The sequence below is a fragment of the Harmonia axyridis genome, chromosome 2 (genome assembly GCF_914767665.1).
Source record: "Harmonia axyridis chromosome 2, icHarAxyr1.1, whole genome shotgun sequence".
In the NCBI taxonomy this organism is placed as follows: domain Eukaryota; kingdom Metazoa; phylum Arthropoda; class Insecta; order Coleoptera; family Coccinellidae; genus Harmonia; species Harmonia axyridis.
In genome coordinates, this window is record NC_059502.1 from 36,005,421 (window position 1) to 36,030,110 (window position 24,690).

Here is a 24,690-nt window from a genome sequence, read left to right on the forward strand (position 1 = left end):
CAGGCTACAAGTCAGTGTCGCTTCTTGAAAAAAAAAATTCTTGTCAGACTGCCTTTTCCTGAATCCGAGGTTAAAATGAAAACTTTCTGGAAAGGAATACCCTTTTTCCCTGCTAAAATTTTTTGTGGTGTGACACTGGTATTTGAAATATATAAAACATTATCTTTGTTTGTTTTCGAAATCATGCTATTATTTCTCGAAGAATGCCTTTAAAATTCATTTCTCGAAGAATGCCTTTAAAATTCATTTCTCGAAAACGGTTAACAACGGATAAAGAAAGCATTGCATATCTCAAAGTTTTTAAATGTGTAAAAGATTATTTTCCATATTTTCACTGGCGCACCACAAAAAATTCCAACTTCAACACCATCTCATCTCGATCTTTACACCCTAAATCTCGAAAACGAAGCGAATGGTAACCTATATTTATGCAACTTTTTTCTTGTATCATCCCAGTGATCACGATTCTTCGATTGTACTTGCAATTTAGGAACGCCCTATATACCTAAAGGTACTACCCGATGACAGTTTCGTGTAAAATTTCAGGTCATCGCTTAACTCGAATCATAAAAAATTGGGGAAGAAAAAAAATAAAAATATTCTCCTAATCACAAAATGGAGAAAGTTCAGATTTTGTTAATGCGAAATTTCAAACTGATGTTAGCATTAAAACATTAGAAAATTCATGAAGAATATTGGAAGAGAAATACTCAATATTTTCGTGACAACAAATCCGATCGGGATGAGATATTTATAGTTAGAATGATAATTCCCAACTTCATATAAAATTTCAGGTTGATATAGCCTCATCAGAACCCATGAAAATTCAAGTAGCATATCTTAAAAAATTTTTTGTAACTCCCTCATTTGAGATTTTGCTAGTGAATATAATAACAATTTCAAGCTTCACATAAAATTTTGTTTCTATATCGCATTTTCAGGACCATAGAAACTTCAAGCAGATTCTCGAAAAAAAATGAGGTCAGTTATTCGTGCACCAATTGCACCTTCGGAAACTACATATATACCTATATAGTCTCCAAAGGTGCAATTGGGACTCAAAAATTCTTGAGTTCACGTCTTTTCTATAATTATATCATAATTAAACTATTCATCTACTTCTAGGAAGTAGTTTGTGAAAAAAACTGACAAATCAACTCATCATCAATAACCTAAACTTAACCTTATCTAACTAACCCACCCCACAAAATCAGATGAAATTCAAAATAATTTCAATTGATCACTTACCACATTGCCATCTAATCAGTAGAAAGCAGCTCCCCAATTATCACTACCCCAAGAAGGAGGAGGCATCAAGGGTGCCAGGCTTACTGTTTGGGTCGAAATACATTCGAAGACGTAATTCGCCCCATTATTATTATCCCAGTATTCATTTCCTTTGGCCAGAAAGCAAACTGCAAATTCCAACTTATCTCCACACTTGAGCATGTTGGCATATATCAAGAAGGAGAATTTATCGGAGAACCCATCGCAAGAATTGTCCACATAGCTCGCCTGAACATTAGCAGAGTTCCGCCATCTATCTGTGCTATACCTCACCTGAACGGTCTTGTGAAAATCGATATTCCTCACCCTCACCACTCCTCTGATAGAGCAACAGACCGGATCGTCCACCAAAGCGCTCTCCAAGCAAACGTTGCACCTTCTGATCTTCTCCATAAAGTCAAACCTCTCTCCCGGTTGCGTAAAGAGTGGTACCAACGCCATCTTGGACTGGCCATTCCGACATGGTCTCATCAACATAGAATCCTCGGTGTCATCTTCCAGATTGTTCAAGTCGTTGTAAGCCGATGTAGGAATTTTTGGAATCTCATCAACGTAAGTCTTGACGTCTGCCAAATCTAGTCCTAAGGCATCGGCGAATCTGACGATTTTCTTGCCACCAGGGGTTCCTGGAGGCGTCTTTCCCGACTTCAACGAAGAACATCTTCTGATTTTCGGAGAAGCGATAGTGTCGTCCTGTGAAAGAGAGGGGGAGTGGTCGTTTCGACCCCCATCCGTATCACAGACCTCGATACTCACTTCTGGGGCTTCTTCTTCTTCATCACTTCTCCTAAAATCTGAGGCGACTGCTGATGGTGATGCTGAGGATTCAATCTCAGATGATACGATTTCGGAATCGTCAATAGCCTCGTCATTTTCGTCAGCAGACAGATCCGAAGCTGTTTCGTAGTTATCGTCGACCGAACTACTGTCAATAAAATTATCGGATGGACTCGACGCACAACCTGTAGCTCCAACGGAGAAATCACTACCACGGTTATCACTGACGAAGGCACAACTGGAGAATTCGATGGGTTTAGTGTTCAGGAAGAGTTCCGGGTTGATGAAATGGTTTGCGATTGCTCCGTTGGACAAGGGATTGTCGATTTCGGTCTCTGGGCTGAGTGGTGAAGAGACAAATTGGTCGACTTGTCGGCTATGTCCGTTCTGGTACCACGACGAAGGATTTTCGTCATGATTAGCGATGTTCAGTGAGCCGAACCTTTTTTGTAAACTTCTAGCGAAGGCATCTGCGCTGCCCCTGCAAGAGGTTGACAATGAGGTCCCCAGAAATCTGCGCTCTTCATCATTCATTGTTGAACTTCAGGTTCGATCGTACTGGAACAACGAAAATATTTTAGTCGATTATATTTGTCGACACAAAATAAATATACATTTATTCATTAGTACGTTCGTCAGATAAATACGCGAATGCAATTGAATGTCAACATAGCCGAGCGAGGTCTAGACTCTAGAAGTTTCTGAGGCATCATAAGATATTCGAGTATATTTATATGTTTGTTTACCGTCAGTTAAACAAATGCGATTGTATTGAATCACAAATATGATCGTATTGAGGTAGGTCAAAGTTTAAAGTTATCAACAATTTTGGGAGATAGGACATGATAGGATACTTTTTGAAACATTTAAATATTTTTATATGGCAAACAAACAGAAAATTAATTGTATTTTCATTTTCAATAAAGATGGAATTATTCAAAAGAAATAAAAACAAGAGTAATACCTACTGAAAAATGATGCAACTATACCATATAGTTTTCAATTAAACAATATACAGGGTGGCCACTTTTTTAATGGGATTGTATTGGTAAATTTTAAACCATAAGAGTTAGAAGGTCGGTCAAATGGGGAAAAAGTTGCATGCATAATAGCATTATCAAGCAGTTCAAACAAATCGAGATTATCAGGGCCGGTTATTGAGATATCATAAGAAAAGTAAATTATGTCATTTTGATTTTTCTTTTTTTACCACTTCATTTCAAATATCATCAAAAAATGTTACAGGAATTTTTTATTCGACAGTAAATTATCCTCAATTCGACGTAATCAGATTTCGTATCCAACGTTTCGTACTCCCTGGGCCACCCTCAACCTCATTTTTTTCAATACGGACCTGCATATTTTATGACATTTTTCGAAATAACTTTTAACGCTGAATTCAACGATATATCATACAATGTCATTCAAAGTAGATTTTCAGGTGATATCTCAATAACAGGCCCTGATAATCTCTATTTGTTTGAACTGCTTGATAATGTTATTATGCATGCAACTTTTTCTCCATTTGACCGACCTTCTAACTCTTATGGTTCAAAAGTTACCAATACAATTCCATTAAAAAAGTGGCCACCCTGTATAATTCTATGTAGGTAATAGGCGAAATTTCGTTCGAGTGTTCAAATAAATTTTCGAGAAAACGAATGAAACTAGCCATTTCCTTAGAGCTTGATCACTCTATAGCTCTGCTTTGGAAAGTTATATTGGAATATTTTTTGCAGTTTCCAATATAATCATGATTGGATAAGTTTAATGATTATTTCACTCGAGTGTTTTGTACCGGCAAAATACCAACTCGTTGAAAATGTAATCACCTAATCAAGATATCTAAAAATAATAGTGTGCCAACTCACTCTTCAAAAAGTTCAAGATGAAACTAGCAACTTTTGAAAGGACCAACCTTCTTGGATTTCAAAGAGTTTTTCGGTACTTCACTTTGTTTCTACATCGTGTAAAATAGCGCTCATATTGAATAACACTTTCGTTTACAAGAAAACATGATCATTTCATTATTTAATGGAACCTGTATGGAAACGATAGCGATAACACTTTGTTTTTGTTTCCGTAGCCATTTTAGACTTTTACGGAGAACGGAAGGTACGATTTTTTTTTAAATTTGGTTTCTTGGGTAGGAACCACTGCTCTATCGATCTAAAATATTTTTAGCCATGCGGTGGCAAAAGTCGAAAAGTACTTACAACTTCGGTACTAGGACACCTTGTCAATTATTATATTTTTCGGTTTTCCGTAGTCCTGAAATTTCCTTTCAGACGATATAAATCTTCATAAATCTAAATTGTAAGGTTTCCTAATTAAAAGCAAGTTTTCATCCCAATGGCAATATTGAGAAACATTTATTTTAGATATCCAGAAATGGCATAGAACTTATGATTTATGATAATTTTACTATCGGCATCACTTATAAAATATTATTTGTTGCATTCTTTAACAAATATATCATTGAAGAACGATTTAAATGGAAGGCAATAAGTGATATACACAAATTAGGGTGAAATATGAAATTGTGATAAATTGAATCAAATTGTTGTAAGAACGTTTAATGAGATGTGTACCCTGACTTAGAACCAATGAACAAGAAAAAATTCATACGCATTAACCTTGTAGAATCGTCTATCAATTAAATATCCGTTGTTATTCGGCGTAAGGGGTGAAACAATGAAGCAACCGTTCCAGGCGCCTCTATTTGAGGGGGGGCAATACGGCCTATTTTCCTGGCCGCCTTCTCATATTTTATAATTGATTCTTAAAAACAACATTAGAATTGTTCCGCTTCGCTGCGTTTGTCAACATCCCTGCAATAAAAATCTCCAAACCGCCTTTACTAAGCCACTTGTATAATAAACAACACATGATAGTAAAACAAATATCAATAAATATTCTCCATTATCCTCAGTAAAAAAAGGAAAAAATCATCATGTATTTCACAAAGACGAAAAATAGCAATGCCTTCGCTTTCGAATTTTTTCGGAGTTTACACATTAAACATATGGAAAATTCTTACGATTTTGCATTCGAAACTAGTTACTGTTGAATGCTAAATGTTTTCAGGGGAATATATCATTGTAATCCCAATTAGTTTTCGAAGCAATACTGGAACTTTGCATGCCCTACCGCCCTTTACATCTTGTGGTGTGATAGGTAATATTTCTTCGATCGTATGTAGTGTCATTTGAATGTGAAAATCAGATATAGTAATTACGCATTATTTATCAGAGTCGAACAAATTCTGTTTTATTTTTATTATGATTTCTTCGACACATTATACAGAAGTTGGATTTTTTATGTTTACGATATACTATATGTATTTCGATATTTTTGAGTGTTTTATTTTATTCGAAAACCTAGGAAACACTTGGTGTAATATTATATAGGGTGCTTCACCGCGATAGCCTATTAGACGTTTATGGAGAACTAATCATAAATTTTTGCAGAAAATTTGCATGTTGGGGTTGAAGACATGACCTTCTTATTGAAAATGGAACATCTAGTATATTATTGCATCATTAGATAGCTCATTTGATGACAATTTCGGCAATGGCAATGTGCCATAACTTCGATTAAAACTCAACGGTTCATGAGTAAGATTCTTATGAAAAAAATTGTGGCGACGATGACTCACATTTTTTTCAGAATATTTCTGCAAAAATAGTTTTTCTCGAAAGAACCTTTTCTATTTTCGATTCTGCAAATACGTAGTATTATAAGACTATTTGCGGTTTGAACCAAAGATGTACAGCGCGTTTATGAAAAGATCATGATTCATGAACTTGGACAGCTCAAACTCATCAACTCTCGAGATTTTCACAAAAAAACTTTATTTTTTATTATATCAAATAATTCTACGTATAAAAAGAGTGGGTTATGAGGGAAATCAAATTGTTTAATACTTTTTCAGCAGGGGTGCCCAGTAATTCTTTGCTTCCGGCGCGAAAATTACCCGCGCCGGCCCTGGCTGATTGTCAAATTATCATAGTTTGAAATTTCTATGACATCTCATGGATATCTGAAACAAATGTTTCTCAATATTGCTATTGGGATGAAAACTTGCTTTCAATTAGGAAACTTCACAATTTAGATTTAGGACCATGTTATTTCGTCTGAAAGGAAATTTCATTTTCTTGCAATACATCTTAGTCTTCTCAAACACCATTCGGGCATTTCTTTTCAACTAGTAGATTCGGACATGCATTACCAAATAAGAAGTGTCGATTTTTATGGCTTATCCGATCAAAATAAAATCCCTCCTGGTTTACATAGATAGATGTGTCACAAAAATATCACGTAGGTACGTGATATTTTTGTGACACATCTATCTATGTAAACCAGGAGAGATTTTATTTTGATCGGATAAGCCATAAAAATCGACACGAATAGACTGTAAAAAGTATGTTGATTAATTGGTAAAAATTGTTTACTAACATTAGAATCAGCCTGATCTGATATCTCCTAATTAATTATTGAAATGAAAATAATTCAATCAGATTTTTAACTATTAATAAAATTTTATCAATGAACCCTTAGCAATTTCTGCCTGAATCTCATGTTCTTCGTTTAGTGATTAGTCGGCAATATTTACTCTTATTTGCAATCACTTAATTCTTGTATAATTACATTGTTTGACCTCTTGCATTACTTTTATTTGAGGAAAACAAGGAAACAAAGCATGTCGTAATTATTAATGAATAGATAGTAGACCAATTTCGATGCTAAAAATTCGTGTTGTGGCTATTTTCATACATAACAAGCTATCATGATAGGCTACATGGAAATATTCAAGAACTCTGATTGAAAGGGCCATTGAGCGGACAGACCTTGATAGATTTATAAGATTGTAGAACACTGCCAGAAATTCTGAGAGTTCAAAATAAGTTGCACGATATTGTTCCGTGGAGTCCACATTAAGACACATATTTATACGAAATATATATTTGTGTATTCATCAACACATTACATAATCGCTCTTAGTCAGATTTACCATAATTACTTTTAGTCTGATGTGTTGAGTCAACTTCTAGATTGTTCGAATTGTCTTTTCATGGTAGCCTTCACAGCGTTGAGTTACAAACTTAGACCTATATATAAATATCTGAAGATACCTACCGCAGTTGTACGCGAAACCTTAGATAAAATTCTAATAGACCACGGCAGAAATACTGAAATGTAAATGAATTCTGTTGAAAAGCCTTTTCATGATCGCCTTCAGCATTGAACTGTTTTTTGAATATCAGAATCCATGATTCACCAAGAAAATTTTCAGCTTCAAATTTTTGTATTTGCTTCCCTACTTTAGATTTTATCTCTTTCATTCTATTTCTTGTTGATGTTCTCTTAAATATTGAAATAAATTGTTTCGACCTCAGTAACAGTTAGGATTTAATCGTTTGATTAGAATTTTCCTCCATTATCACGATTTTTTTTATAATTTCTTCATGTCATGTGCATTATAATTCAAATCTAAAGCTTTATTTTCAATTGGAATTAAAATATATCATTTATATATTTTCATTATTAATTTCTCATTGGTTATTTTCCTCAAACCATATCCCATCTATCAAAACATCAAGAAATAAATGTCACACTGAGATTGTTCGAGAATTAGTTGTTATACCTTATTGATCTTTCGGGCTCAGGGAGCGTTAATAATTAATTCTGAAAAGAAAAAAATCAAAGAATTTGGTTTAGAGAGAATAATTTCACGAAAAATCGAGTAGATACACAGAATTACGAAATTCAGAACGCCTGTTACTATGGTTGTACTAAATACAATGTTTTTCACCGCAAGTAATTTCCTGTATACCTTATACCTATAACACGCTTTGGTAACCAATTCAATAGAATGTGTATTAGGTGCCTACACTTTTTTTTATCCATTGACTTCAATAATCTTCATTTAAAAGTACATATACTTTTTTCTATTCAAATCGCTATTCTCATCAATCAAGTAAACACATTTCAGAACGATCAAGAACCAGTTCGAAACATAACGGTGTATGTATTACATATATAATAAAATAAATCGTCATCCAGCAAACTTTCTTATGTGAATATAAGTATGTATAATAATATTCATTATCTAAATACGTTTATTTTTGACTCGACTTCAACCTAGTCAGTATCCTAACGAATCTGGAGAAGCTCCATTTTATTGGAACTGTTCAATTATATGTTAAATAATTATATATCAATAAGTCAATGTTTGAAAATTGCAGTATTTTGGAACACATTCAAAGGTTCTTGATCAGAAATTGTCATATACATGACCTCCCATAGGCCGTAGTACACCCAAGCCAAACATTGAAACAAATTATGTAGCATGACAATTCATTAAGCATTCATTCAAAGCAACGTGTTTAATGCACATGTATACAGGGTGTTCCATCTCAGACGAGCCACCCCGTATATTTCGTATCACATAGTGATTGGAAAAATTTCTCGAAACACGTAGAATTATTTTGTTTCGAGGACATCTTTCGACGTTTGAAAACCCTTAGAAGTCTTACAACGTTGAATGAACAACGTAATTTTGATGAACCGTTTCCGCCAAAAATTAATTGTTTACATCAAATTTTAATCTGCGTTTTTGAATCAAATGTTTAAATTGCTCTCCGTTGATTTCCATACAATAGTACAATTTTGACTGAAAATCGTCAAGATTTATGGTAAACATTGAAAATAAATACACAAAAGCTGCATTGAAATTATAACAGTTTCAAACTTTGAGCAGAATTTTATGTTAAGCAGAGCCATAAAAGGTTTTTTCGAGCAGCATATGAAAAAAATTAAAAATCTTCAGAGCACTCATTGATTGATGCGCCAATCGTACCATCGAACATATCTATAGATGAACACATATAAGTCTATAAGAGAACAATTAGCGCATGAATGAACAGGCTCTCAAAAGCTCCTGTCTAATTTTCCTTTTGTTTTATAATCCTTATAACTTCTAGTAGTGAAAGCAGAATTTCACTCGCCAAATTTCTCGATGCGAATCAATAATTACCTTTAAACTTATCTCAATACTGGTTATTCCGAGTATGTGAATGAGGATGCAGTCAGTTAATTTTAGAACAGTTTAATTCGGCCGATTGTTCGAGACGCGCAATATGTTCACTTTTTTGACGTAGGTTGCAAGTTATTTTTATTCTGCTGCGAAATACTATTAAGTATAAACGATAAAATTCGTTAATCTTCGATATTCCACGCCAAAAGATTTTAGTTTATTATTTTCAATGGCCTACCAATGGAATCTTTTAAAGAGGAAAATTGGAACCCACTGAAATTTTCAATGAATTATTGTAATATCTCCTGTCTCACCAGAGATACACAATCTTCAAAAGTGAATAAGTATGAAAAATATCCTGATGAGAGAGAGGTTCAATCTAGGGTTTATTTCTTTCAAATAACTAACAAAAAGGACTAGCATCAAAAATTTTGTTTTCAACATCATATATTTTATCACTTGATTCATAAATCACATTCTTATACAATATACCTACGGTTTTTATGAATAATCGTTCAAAATGCGGTTTAACATAATTATCACGTGTTGGGAAAAAAAAGAATAAAATGGATAATTCACAATTTGTGATTCTCATTTTCTAAATTTCAGCTAACTCGTAAAAAGTATTTCGATGGAATGATCAGCATAATAGCTTGAAATTGTTAGTCTACATCTTTGTATGGAATTTCATCTTCATTGAATGGGTGCTTGATATTAACAGGAAAAGAAAATTTCGAACGACCATATTTATCTATTATCTATCTATTATTAGAGTTTTCTCATCAATTAATTTAAGATCCGAACTTACCCTGAAACTTTCAAATTTCTAGGTTTTTCGTTATCGTGTTCACGGCCGCATCGGACGGATAGGATTAAATTCGTCATTTGAAAGAGCTATATTTATACGGAACCCCTATTCTTGTCGTTGAAGAGCTTAGCCATAGCATTCGAGATCCGAACCTAGCCTGAGAATTTCAAGAATCTAGTTTCGTCCGTTCGAAATTTATCGTGTATACGGACGGACAGAATCGGATTTGAGAACGGATGCGTCATCAGTGAATCGAACCTTATCCTTTGAAAACATCCCCGGTTAAAAATTCGAAAATTACAGATATCGTGACGCAATTAGGTAGCACTTTTTTCGCGGAACGAGCGCTCAAAAACGTTATTAATCTATACATATGTGACAAATGTTAAACTGACATAATGTGAATTATCAGAGTATTAAATATAGAGAGAGAAAGCATATATCATTTTCAGTAAGCAAATTTCGTCCCCAACATGAACTATCAAATTAATTTAACATGAAGCGCGCGGAAATGAAAACATGTCAGTGATACGATATTTCACCCAATTCGCTAGTTTCTCCACAAAGAACGCACTTCTTATGTCCCATAGTAAATCAACGTTTCATATAAATTCAAAATATATTGAAATAAATGCCTAAATATATCAGAAATTCAGAAAAAAGCGCGCCAAACGACGTGAAACAACCGATAACACTAAGGGAGCAAAAGTTGCCAAACCTTGAATTTCAGTAGGTAGTTACAGAAAATAATAAATATTTTCCTTATTATAAATTCGACAATTAGGAAAAATTTCGTATTCCAAATATTCAAAATTGCATATTTGATCGGAAATCCTTCAAATAAATATATTTCATTCAATATAAAATATATATTCATATAGATATATTCATAACGATATAGTAAAATAATTGTGGATTTGAAAATATATCACAATCCGACAACGTAATCTAACCATGTGGGAGACATGTAAAAATTGCGTATACTCACTCTATCTATGTTTATTACCTTATGTGTGAATTTGATTCTATAAACACCAACCTATTCAATTTTGATTTAACATGTGAATTCGTTCATCGGATTTTTCTAAAAACACTTTACTTTCTAAAAAGAGAAATGAAGCAGAATTTTCACATAACTTTTTTTCAATGCACTCCAATATGGTGACAACGTTTCAGCACAATGTGAAGAATAAGGAAATATCGACTTTTTTAAAAATATGTTTCGATCCTAACGGAATTTTGCATGAGTTGTGTTATTATTTCATAACTAACTAATCAATTTCGACTGCAACAGTAATTTTCGAGTAATTAGGAAAACATCATTGGCTATGAATTCGAAACTGATACATAATTGAATTCGGACCATCAACGAACAAAGGTGCATTAAAATTTCAAACGTATCCTGAACATTGCAAGGATCTACGTATATTCTTTCGAAAATCTTAATGTTCACGGAAGAATGATACCAAATAACAAAACTAATATTGTACCTAATCAAATAGTAGGCGCTCCGATCATTGAGAGAATCCCAATAGAATCTCATGCCTTTATTTGCCTATTGCCATTTTAATATTATTACCTTCGCGACTTCAAAAATACTCTGGTACCTTACCTGTTACATAATTAATGTTATTTAATTCAAGATTTCTGGATATATGCCTAGTAGAGGATCTAAAAACGTCATTGCCCTTGCAGATATTCAGTCTCACGCACACGCAATATTGTCGTGTTTGTTTTATTCCGTCTAGCCGGTTTCACCTTCATGAATGAATGGAACCGTTTGAGTTTTCAATGTGGACCTGTACAGAGTAACTCACTCTACACAAAAATTAAATTATTTCCTGCAATCACAAATACGACGGGTTTCTCAAAACTTTGATTGACCGATCAATTCGTTGATTGTAGTTTGAAATCAATGGAAGTGTAAAAAATTTATTTATTTATACGGTCAAGCCATTTTACATGATAATAAAAAAAATACAATTCAAAACATAACATCAAAAATAAACATGAATTTCAAAAATTCTAGTCACCGAATTTTCATCTAGTGATCAAGCCTTGAGATTCGAAATATCGCTTTAATTGATGCAGAGAATAGATCCATGTCGCAATCATTCGCTGAATAAACTAAAATTCATTGAATGATCAGGCAAATCACCACTATAAAAGTTTCATGAAATCCTCCAGAAGTATCTCAAATAAAATGATATAAATATGCGACATTGAACCGTTATCATTTGTTCGGAATCCTCATCAAATTTTTCCAATATCTATGATGTCGAAACTATCGGACAAGTAGGTACTTTGAGGTAAAAATATTGTATAACCTTGTATTCACATATAATCACAGATAGGCATTTGGTTAATTTGCAGTGTGAAACTGAAACTCTTGATAATTTCTATAGTTGGATAAGAAATTTATATATCATTTTTATAATTTTTGAAAGGGGTAAAAAAGCAATTTTTTTCGTTACAATTTTTTTTTTATGGTTTACCTACATTAAAGAAACCCAAGTTTATGTTATAACTTTAAACTTATTCCAAAAAAAACCAAATGATGACGCCAATGAATTCTACTGAAAAAATTACCTGTATAGATTGTTTTTGTTTTATGTTCATAGCACCAGCAATGAAGAAGTTATGTGGACTTTTCAATTCAAGCCATTTTGCAATTTTCTCTTATAGCTTGAATATAGTTGAATTTATATGGTTGCGATTGTTACCAAATCAAGTCTCTCAAATAATCTGCCCGAAAATGTGTCATTCATATTTTTTTAGCATACAATGATATATTTTAGAATATGGTCCGTATATCTTCCGAGTCTACCGAAAGTAGTGGAAACATTGTAATCATTTGTGAGATGGAAAAATTTTTTGGTCTCCAAGTTCAAAATTTTCACATGCGTTTCAAACCATTTGTTTATCTGTCTCCTTATAACAGTCCTAACATCTACAATTCTTATCTATTAATGGAATTTGGTATGGATATTTTGTTTTGGCCGTAGCTCATTCCATACTAAATTCTGATTTTTCAGATGAGAGCACGATGTGTATGCCAAATGGGAAACTTGTTCGATGTTGATGAAAATTCGTATGAATACTTGCATTAGCTTTTTTGGTCCATTCATTTCAGCAACGGCATGAAGTGAGCGATCGAATGAAAAAGTTATAGCCAGACTGTCAAACCGATCCTTTTACTGCTAACAAAACAAATTTTGAGATGCTATTCCGAACGTTAAATTGTAAATGCAAGATTGACTATGTATGATTCATCCAAATTCTAATGAAATCAATATTTCATATGAATACTGATAAAATTGAGTAGAGCAGATGGAAACTACATCGAAAATACCAGAGCCACTCCTTGCATATGAAATAAATACACTGCACATTCAGAAAAGTACATCGGATATAGCAAAGAAACTGCATTGAAACTGCCCGGTTTTGTGTACGTTTTCAAGGTGGATACAATTGGCATCTCAGATTCGCCAACCGTGACATTGCTAAAGTAAATATACTATATTATAAGCACACAAATTAAATTTCAACTAGTCGAATCTGTAATAATGGAATTTTTCCATAATTTTTTTTTATATTCTTCTTGAATTCTTCGATGATTTTGAGCTTGAAATTGCTATAATACATACATCACCATGCAATTTCCACTTCCGATATTCTGCGTAAATTTTGTATGGTTCCGACTGGGATAACAACACGAAGCTTGAAATCGTTCCTCTTTATTATACAACGAGTATCAGAATAACATCGAAAAAATGTAAGAGGTGATTTTGTGATGAAAATTAAGATGAGTATTTGGTATTAAATTTTAAATGCTCAAGTTTTCGAAAGAACTAGAGGAAAATGTTTGTAAATGAATTGTGAGCCTTTCAGCTATGTTTTTTCAAAAAGAAAATTTTCATCCAAATAAAAGTTGTAACAAAAAATATTTTAGGGATTGACTAATTCAATTTTCGAGATTATGCTTGATCTTATGGTTCGAACGACGCTATCAACACGAAATTTAGAAATTGTTATGCTATTTATACATGCAAAATATGTGGTCAGCTTGAAATTTCACATAAAGATGAAAACTGATATTTTACACCTAAATGTATCATAAGATTTCTTCTCGATCGAATTGATATTTTATAAATAATCAGGAAAATATAAGTTTGCGGAATTTGCCCTGAAAATTTCGAGTATTTATTTTTTTTTTTTTGTTCGAAATTTACCATTTTTACAATCGAACCAGGTGTGGATCCCGGATTTTTTCATGAGGGGAAGTGGGACACACAGTGCCGAATTCATATGAAAGTTATACAGAACGAAGTTTTTTTTTTATTTTTCAAAATGCATCATCGCTTAAAAAGGGGCGCACGCCCCTGTATCTGTCACTGGATCGTACGAATTAAATTTAAGGACTAATTATCAGTGAGTGAACCTTAATCGCTTGAGACTTTCCTCGGTTTAAAATTCGAAAATAATAGGCATCGCCACGAAATAAAAGAGCTATCTTTTCGAGAATAACCACTCCAAAAGCTTCGTCCCGCCGAAATGAAAGAAGAATTTTATCTCATTCACTGAACATGACTTTAGTGGACATCAAAAGATATTCAGATGATTCAAATATTTGTTCTTCCCTCGATTTAGAACATTTATATCTGGGAATGATAATTGAAATATTTCAAATTCGTTATTATTTAATGAATTATCTTTCAAAGTTTGAAAGAACTCAGAATAATATAAATAGATGATGATGATTCATGTTGAAGGATAATAAAATAATATTCTGATTGTACTGCATCACTTGCTAAATACGCCTAATTTTGACTTGGCAAAACATTGTTCTAAAAATAAACAGGAACATTCTAGATTTCCTTGAAAAACGAAAAATGTAGATATTCTCTAAATCTCTCCCTACAATATATATGAATAAAGGTTTTAAATTTTTATTTTGGTCGGTTCATATTCAAAATATACACCAATTTCTTTATTTTTTCAAGAATCCTATACAGTCGCAAATATCAATATACATGTGTACCTAATGAATGTAACGCGAGGTGTAACGTTATCTAAACGGCTCCACTTAATTTAGAAATTGAAAAAAATAAACGAGTACTCTCGATCAAAAATACATTAAAGTCTTTCCACAGACTTCAACAAATAGGGCAGATTCTACACAATATCCCTTATATACTCTAGTGATCCTTCAACTACTGTGGAAAAAGTCATAAAGAAATACCTCCGGAAAGCTTAGTGGAGCCACCTCTGAAATTAGCAGAAGTAGAAGTTCCTATGTTACACTGAAAATAACTACCTGTAGCCTCGAGATCTTAATTCGTGTGTTAACAATATATCACCCAATTATTAATATTCATATTTATGCGTTTCCTTGTAAAGCAGACGAGCCACCTACCCTAGCGTTAATTCCAATATACCTAAGAATATTTTTTTACAGTTTCGGTACTCATGTCCGTATGTCATACGGTAGCCAAGCTGTTTTACAATTGTTTTGCTGTGACATAACGGACGTAAAGTTTGTATAGTCAAAGATTAAAAACTGACGTGCAGTAAGGAGTACCTATTCTTTTATTCATGTGACCTTCAAAGATGTGTAAAAAATAACCTACTAAGAAACTATCAGAAATGTGATATAGTGATACATTCTGACAGTCAGTCTGCAATAAAAACATTGGGCTCAGACATATCATCAATTCTAAGATGGTATCGGAGTGTCGAAGAAAACTCGATGAAATAGGCAAGAATAACAAGGTTTTTCAGTCTGGGTTTCCGGTCACTCGGGAATTAAAGGCCAACACAACTTACTGTGGTATAGGCAAATGTACCTACAAGTAAGAGTATCAGGAGAATAAAAACACCAAAAGAGAATCTTCCTGGGTTGAATAATTACAAAAAGTTTCTTTGATACTTTAAAATGTGAGATCTGAGAAGTATCTGGATCTTAGCAAGAATATGCTTCACCTCCTCTCCTTAATGGGCATTGTCACCACAGGAAGCACTTCATAGGAATGGGTTTAGCAAAAAGCAACGAGTACAGATTATGTGGGGAGGAGGAAGAAACTCCGGATCACCTGGTGACGGAATGCCTCGCCATCATTAGCCAACGCAAGATATGATTTGGACATGAAACTTGTAGGAAGTGAGGAAGTAGCCTCCTTGAAGCTATCTCAGATACTGGTGTTAAGTAGAACTCTGGAACTGAAAGGCGAGCTGATGATCACGTAATAGCGAGAATAGTTGTGATGGGGGGCACAATAAACCATTCTGACGCTATCAATACAAAATTTTGCAAGAAGCTTGGAATTTTATTTTTACTATTGGATTTATTATCACTGAAATATTGGATATGCTTCTTCTATATTCCTCTAGAATTTTATATGGTTCTGAGTAGCTTATAATTCTCAAGAAGCTTGAAAGTTGTTTCTAAACACAAAATCTCAACTCCGACGGTTCACGGTCAAGGAGATATTGAGAATTATTTTTTTATATTCTTTTTGAATTTTGTCCGGATCAACACAAAATTTTGTAGAAGCAAGAAAATGTTATTTAACTCCAACATTTCATTCTGATGGAATAGGTAGGTGGTTTTGAACGACCATATATGCGGAACCCCTAGACGGATATTATCCATTAACGAAATTAACTGCAGCATTCGAAATCCGAACCCATCTTGAAAATTTCTAAGCCTTCCTGTTCGAGAGTTATCGTGATAAACGGCGAACGGACATAATAAAATTTTAGGTTTCATAGTCATTGAGTTATGGTTTGACACCTTTCCCGACTAGAAATTTCAAATTTACAGACATCCTGGATCATCCCCAAGATGCTGGATCTATCCAAAAATTAAACGTGTTATCTCTGTTTCATTCTGAGAACACAATAATTATTGTGCCGCATTGTTCGGAGACTAAATGAATAATGAAGCTTATATCACGACATGACACTGTGATTGTTCCGTGATAATAGAGACAACTATTTATAAATGTATATTTTTGAAAATCGTACCACCATCGAACGATTGTTCATTTTATGTTATCATACAATATTGACCAATATAATATAACTGAGCTTATTTATGTTTTATTTACTTACATCATCTAAATATCATGCGAAATTCATTGGCGTGGCAGTTCAACAGCTTGAGCCTACCTGATGCCGATCAAATGAAATGTTTTTAAATTTGGTTTCTTACTTTCAATAAGAAATCTTCGAAATGGATAAAGGAGAATAATTTGTACGAAACCGAAATTTTCACAATTTATATTTTCGGTATGAAAACCTGGAAGTAAAAACGTAGCTAACTTTTAGGAATGTTTAGTATTTTTCTGTTTTTACTATTATTTATTATCTTGGTTTCTGTTCGAGATATACGAAAATTCTAAAACGGTTTTTTCAATAATTTTTTTAGTTTTTATGATACTCATAGCAGAAGTCAAAAATTAATTATTGTTTTAGAGATACAGATGAGAGTTGGTGATGTTCAAATCGTATATCCTATATATTACTTGATGACGATTATACAATAGTCACAAAATGAATTGAATCTCCAAATAAATGAAAAATCGAATGACTCAATATCCTTGAAAATAGGGCATTTTTGAAAAAATGGTAACGGGATGCTTTTCGACAAATCTTCAGCTGAAAAATAGTTGAAAACATAGGGTGTCCCATTCAAAAAATGCCAACTCTCTTCTATATTTCTGAAACGGTAAATAATGTCTATTATCTGTAATGAGTATCATATAATAATATTACTGTTTTTATTAATTTTTATTTTATTAATAAATGTGAACCATAAAAATTACTGAAAAAATAGTTTTAAAAATTTTTTACACTTTGGTTCATTATTTCCACTCCCAAGGCAAAATATCTTGATACACGTGATGAAAAATATAAAATTATCAAGGTGCCACGGGATTCGAAATGAAGAAAATGCTAGTATTTTTTGTTAAAAATCTTGTATTTATCATCGCAGCACCACATATTTTCAATTTCAGGATTCTATGTTATACATTTTGTGAGAAACCATATTTTTTAAATTGCTTGTTGAGCTGGGAAGATTTATTTCGTATACCTAGCATCTGATTTCATAGTAAATTTTGATAGCTCTTATAGTTTTCAAGAATAGGTCTGGAAGGCGTAGGGGTTTTCTCATTCCATTGTTGAATAATCCAAAATGTAAACAATGAAATTTTCATTGGGTTAATTTTTTACTTTCCGATTCCAAAGGTTCATCATCGAAAATAATAAACCAAAACACTGTAAATTGTACACTACGGTTAATTTTTATCCCTCATATCTCTCAAACTCAAAAAAATTTTATTCGGTTAACTCCAAATAAAATTTTGAACCATGACTGCTAAAAGATACGTGACGGGGACAAAAAATTATTCTGACTTGTAACACTGAACTCAATATGCTAGGAAAATTCTAAGATTAGACATATTGAGTAAGGTCAGTATATTCCGATTAAAGCTGTCGTTAGGCGATCCACATTCCTATCTTTATCATTCTCAACGCCTTCATAATTCAACAATCTGTATATATTTAACCGACAAACTCCGGTTGGAAATATAACCAATATTCGATCTGAAATGATTTCGTTCTTTTTTTTTCAAGTTGGATATCGATTTCGCCTAAAAATTTCACTAATCTTTAGGAGATTTTTCCATAATACGAATCAGAAGAATGCGAGATTTCTGAGTTCAGTATATAGGTAGGAACTTTTATTGTACACACCTCAAATTAGGAGAACGGACAAAATCTCAACAAAGTTTGTAGTTCATTTTTTGTTGAACCCTTAGGCCGATTTTAGCAATTCTTTTTTTTTTATTGTAGCTGTAGTACTGAGGACATTTAAATAGACAAATTCCCGAGGAATCAAGATACACTTAAAAAAAAGGATTGCTAAAATCAGCCGGAGGGTTCAAGAAAAACTAGAAACTTCGTTGAGATTTTTTTGTTCCTCCAATTTTGCCGATGGGTATATTTCTTTAAACTAAATCAAAAAGTTGATAGGAATCGTAAAAAATTTCATCGAATCTCTCCGTCATACATCGCCAATGTTACGAATCCTGTGTGATCCCTTTTCAAGGCTAAAATGGTAAATAACGTTGACACTATTGAAGACTATAGAACACTCCCCAGTATGTTCCGAGATAACAATATGTGATTAATTAATTAATAACTCAGCGCTCAATTCATTATTAAAAACAACTGCTTTTGACATTCTACAGTAAATTTCTTTTTCTCTTCTTTTTGTTTTCTTTTTGTATTCTTTTTTGTTCTTTATTTCTAATCTAACTTGACTTTCAAATAAATGAATGAAATACACTTTTTTGACACCTACTACAATTTACACATTAAAATCTTTCTTTTTTTTTCGTGAAGGCATCGACTGCTGCGGTCATTAGCCTCTAACCTTCCATCACCAGACATGTACAACATCCATGACCTAGTCAGGATTCGAACCCGGTGCCTCCGGCACACATTAAAATCTGTTCAATGGTCATAATCTGTGTTATATATTTTTTTTCATATATTAAAATACTATAGATCGAACTGAGATGATGAACATCTTCCCTGAAAATGACTGAATTGTTAGTCCTTTCGTGTTTCATTTCATTTCTTGAGTGTCTACCGTTAATAGGTACTTACACGATCTAAAACTGTCATCCTTAAGAGGGGTTTATACCACGTGTCTTTTTCGTGATCTGCCAAAGTTCAACTACTCCTACCTCTTCGGCGTTTTTGAGTTCTCACCACTTTTCAGGTTTAGTAAAGCAATCTCAAACGTTTCTCTGATTTACCGTCTTTTCTACCACATGCAAGAATTCAAAATACGCATTTTCAGCCTTCGACAAGACTTTTTGTATAATATTTTAATGTAAAAATTCATAAAAAATAAATGTTTTTTAGGAGAGTCATTTCAAGCATCTATTCATTGAAAAAAAGAACATCTAATTCTTTTTTCCATTCCAAAAAAATTTATAACAAAAGACTTTCTGCAATTACGAATGAATAATCGTGGAAATCTCATACAAATCTCAAAGCGTTTTCTATTATGAACTGATCGTTGAAACGGTGTAGACCCCAGGTGCGTCAAGTTGGTGATCCACTCCTCGAATTTTGGTATCAAATTGTTTTGGGTATTTTGTGCCCATTTTGTGCCAATTTTTGCCGTATGAAAAAAATTTTGTGCCCATTCAGTTTTCGAGATATTTCGATTTTTTCCCGTGAGTCACCAACTTGACGCTGTGACTCACACATGGAAATTTTAAATTTTTTCTATTTGGCTATTTTGTGCTCATTTTGTGCCAATTTTTGCCGTAAAAAAAAAATTTTGTGCCCATTCAGTTTTCGAGATATTTCGAGTTTTTACCGTGAGTCACCAACTTGACGCTGTGACTCATACATGGAAATTTTCATTTTTTTTTATTTGGGTATTTTGTGCCCATTTTGTGCCAATTTTTGCCGCAAAAAAAAAATTTTGTGCCCATTCAGTTTTCGAGATATTTCGAGTTTTCCCTGTGAGTCACCAACTTGACGCTGTGACTCATACATGGAAATTTTAAATTTTTTTTATTTGGGTATTTTGTGCCCATTTTGTGCCAATTTTTGCTGTATGAAAAAAATTTTGTGCCCATTCAGTTTTCGAGATATTTCGAGTTTTTCCCGTGAGTCACCAACTTGATGCTGTGACTCATAGTAGATGTTACATATTACTTTAACATAGTAATATTCTAAAGTAGTAAGGGCAAAACATTTCTATTTTTCATGTTTTATTTTATGAAAAGATAACAGTTTTCTTTACTGTATTTTAAAGATTTTCAAATGAAGTTAGTGTTAGTAAATAAAGTAATCTCGTTTTGAATTATAATTAAAATGATCTATCACAAAGTAACGGACTACTCTATCCAATACCTAATGAAGGATCTAATAAAGAGGGCAAAAATAGTGTCCTATATACCTACATTTCCCAACTTCAACTATCACTTGGAATGAGATTTTTTTTCTCTCCAAGCTTTCATTCCTCACATTATTTCAAAGTAGATCCTGAAACTTTGTACGTGAAGCAGCTTACTCTGAAATACATGTTCATACATTTCTAATTATCAGTGAATTGACGAAAAAAAATAATTATAACGAAATTATAAAACCAGACTAAACAATAGATCTAAGAGAAGAAGAATATATAGGAATGAAATTATATCATTAATCTAAGTACCTATTTCTGATGAAGTATCGTGATAACAAGAATTATTCATTATTGAGAATCGGGTTATAATAACTCATCTCGTCCGCCATCTTGGAGCCACCATTTTGTTTATATAAATTTAATGAAAACTAAGGGTAGTGTCTGAACATGATTATGCTTTCACATTCAATAATTCAAGAGTTATTCGAGATTTTATGAATTTATGTTATACGTTGGCCAATAAAACATGATGTGCTTCGCATCTTTCTTCTACAACCGTTGTTTGTTGTTTCATTTAATGATTAAAAGTTTTATCTTTATCTTTTCCTTACAGCTTTTGTATAGTGGCATTGTATAATGTCTGAACATGGTTTTTTCGCAATAAAGATTCGTCTAGACTCTAGAGTATTTTGCTTAATATGTTAAAAAAAAAGTTGTAAATTCTTCAATGTCGCAAACAGAAAGTACGCTGAAATTAGAGATTCACTCAATCCTTCAGTGATCGACTGAGACGACAAACGGATTCTAACGCCCCCATTTAAAAAAATATACAAATATATAAAAATACAAAAACATGGAGTAAGTATACAGAGTGATTTGAAATTCAGTATCAAGATATCAGAGGCGTATTTTTCAGGTCAAAATAATGCTTTTTTTCAATAACCTGTGCTCGCAAACGCTTCGTTACCGAACTACAGGGCATAAAAGATTTTTTAGTCCTTTCTTCACAGCTCTTTCAGTTTTAGAGCTCTTAAGATAGTAAGAATTGATTGTAAGGGAGATATTTTTTCGCCTCATACACTTTTTGCAGTACGGCGCTGGTGAATTCTAACATATGAAATGAATGTATATTATATTCATAAATGTTTTGGTTTCTGTTAATTTTACGCATCTGCGATCGTCATCGATAAAAAAGTGAAATCATTTTTTGTAATTGGCTGCATTTCATTAAAATTTTTACTAATGATGAGAACCTATTATTACATTGAAAACAAAAAATTTTTGGTTTAAAAGCAAATTACAAGTTTCCTTAGACATTAACTAAAAATAAGAACTTAAACGTTTTTGGTTCGGTAACTGAGCGTTTGCGGACACATGTTCATGTAAAAAAGTCTTATTTTGACCTAAAAAATACGCATCTGAAATCTTGATACTGGATTCTGAATCACCCCCACAATTATTATCTCTAGCAAGTATCTAGCAGGGCCGGCGTTAGTGGTGAAACCGACTGTTTCGGGCGCCTCTATTCGAGGGTCAGCAATTTAGCCCAGAGTGTATTTCTATAAAAATATAATCTTGATTCTGAAAAACAACTTGAGGTTGGTCCGCTCCGCTGCGTTCATCAACATTCCCTCCAATAAAAATTTCCAGACCGTCTTTACTAAGCCGCCTGTTAAATAAATAACACATGGCAACCCAACCAATATACGCATTGACTATTACCCTAATTGAAAGAGGGATGAAATGTATTTCACAAAGACGAAAGAAAACACTATCTTCGCTTTTTAATTATGTGGAAGTTGTTCACTCATTCAACATATTGGAAATTCCTACGATTCTGCATTCGAAACTAGTTACTATTAAATGCCAAATGTTTTCGGCGGAACATATGTTTTCCCATTTAGTTTTCGAAGTTCTGCGTGTGATCGTACGCAGTTAATATTTCTTGTGTCTTGTGAATATGAAAATCAGATATATCACTTACAAGGGCGTAGATCTATTTTTTCCTGTGGGGTTTATCGTCGACATTGTTTACTTATACCTATAATGTGGGAAAAAGAGGTTTGATAACGTAGTTTGAACCAAATTATTCGAAATAAGTTTGTTTTTTATTAATAATTGAATTGTTTCTATCTTATACTTATACTGGATGTTCCTGAATTGGAGTTATGAAGGAAAATGAGGAATTCCGATTTTTTACTGACGGCTTGTTTCCAAAGGAAAGTGAAATGATCATTATTGGTCCATTTTATGGAGAAATTTTAGTTCTTCGTCTTTACGGTTTGATTGATACTTTTTCAGCGGGGGCGCTAAAAAATTCTTCGCTTCAGGCGCCAAAATTGCTAGCGCCAGCCCTGGTACCTAGTGACTCAAAAACAATCTATTTTCATCATGAAATTTTGCTATAGTTTCTGAACGATCTAGGGTCAATTTGGCGCTTTTGAAATATGCCCCTAGGAAAGCTCAACTTCCTTCCCACCCGGTCACTACGGCCCTGGGTGTGTTAGTTCTGTGCATAGATAAATTAGTTTGTCTATGGTTCTGTGTGTTCGATTCTTAGCAGTGTATTCAGGTATGCTGTTTTGACACATCGTTTGAATTCTCTTAATTTACTTTCGTTCAATCTGTTTTGCAATTGTTCGACTGTTTTGTTTTTGGAGTCGACCAAGTTAACATCGATTATGTGTTCACTTTTAATTCTCACCAGATGTTAGTAAAATTAGCAATCGGGATAAATATTTTCTCCAAACAATCCAATCCTTAGAGGTTGAGTAGACAAAAGCTCATTAAAGTTGGTTGGGATTTGTCAAATATATTATGCACTGCAAGGCAAAAATATCTCATTCGAGACACAAAAATGTATATTTATACGCATTAGCATATGTAGTTAAGCAAATGCAGATTTATCCGAAGCATAATTTTATAATACAATGCTCGTCGCTGAATTGCGCTACATTTATCCATCTCACTGAAATTACTACAAATATTTCGAAAACTGTTGGGGCTCAAAATCCATACGATACGCCACAAAACGAGCACAATTTATCTAAAGATGAAAATTTTCGTCCGACATGTAAGTGACTCACAGGGAAAACTCGAAATATCTCGAAAACTGAATGGGCACAAAATTTTTTTCATACGGCAAAAATTGGCACAAAATGGGCACAAAATACCCAAATAAAAAAAATTGAAAATTTCCATGTATGAGTCACAAAGTCAAGTTGGTGACTCACGGGGAAAACTCGAAATATCTCGAAAACTGAATGGGCACAAAATTTTTTTTTACGGCAAAAATTGGCACAAAATGGGCACAAAATACCCAAATAAAAAAAAATGAAAATTTCCATGTATGAGTCACAGCGTCAAGTTGGTGACTCACGGTAAAAACTCTAAATATCTCGAAAACTGAATGGGCACAAAATTTTTTTTTTACGGCAAAAATTGGCACAAAATGGGCACAAAATAGCCAAATGAAAAAAATTTAAAATTTCCATGTGTGAGTCACAGCGTCAAGTTGGTGACTCACGGGAAAAAATCGAAATATCTCGAAAACTGAATGGGCACAAAATTTTTTTCATACGGCAAAAATTGGCACAAAATGGGCACAAAATACCCAAAACAATTTGATACCAAAATTCTAGGAGTGGATCACCAACTTGACGCACCTGTAGACCCCTACACTACCTTTATCAATAGGTTCTTCACTGCAGAACCATTTCAATTCTGTGCTGAAATCGCTTTATCGATTCTTCCAATTTTTGTATGTCAGTTTAGAATAAAATCACTGATTTCTTTCACAAAAAAAATTATAGTTTTTGTTTAATATCACTTTGGATATTG

General features: G+C 33.2%; 1 protein-coding gene across 4 annotated transcripts in view; it reads right to left on the minus strand.

Annotated features, from left to right (window-relative positions):
- Positions 1-24,690, minus strand: part of LOC123673236 (glycogen-binding subunit 76A) — a 53,502-nt gene that overhangs the window by 10,752 nt on the left and 18,060 nt on the right. For 3 of the 4 annotated variants that reach the window (XM_045607704.1, XM_045607705.1, XM_045607706.1), the window contains exon 2: positions 1,249-2,622. In XM_045607704.1, coding sequence (XP_045463660.1) covers positions 1,264-2,598 — 1,335 coding nt within the window. In that variant the 5' untranslated portion in view covers positions 2,599-2,622 and the 3' untranslated portion in view covers positions 1,249-1,263. Of the gene's footprint in view, positions 1-1,248; positions 2,623-2,678; positions 2,704-24,690 lie in introns of those variants that run through there. The other variant, XM_045607707.1, reaches the window with a different exon arrangement.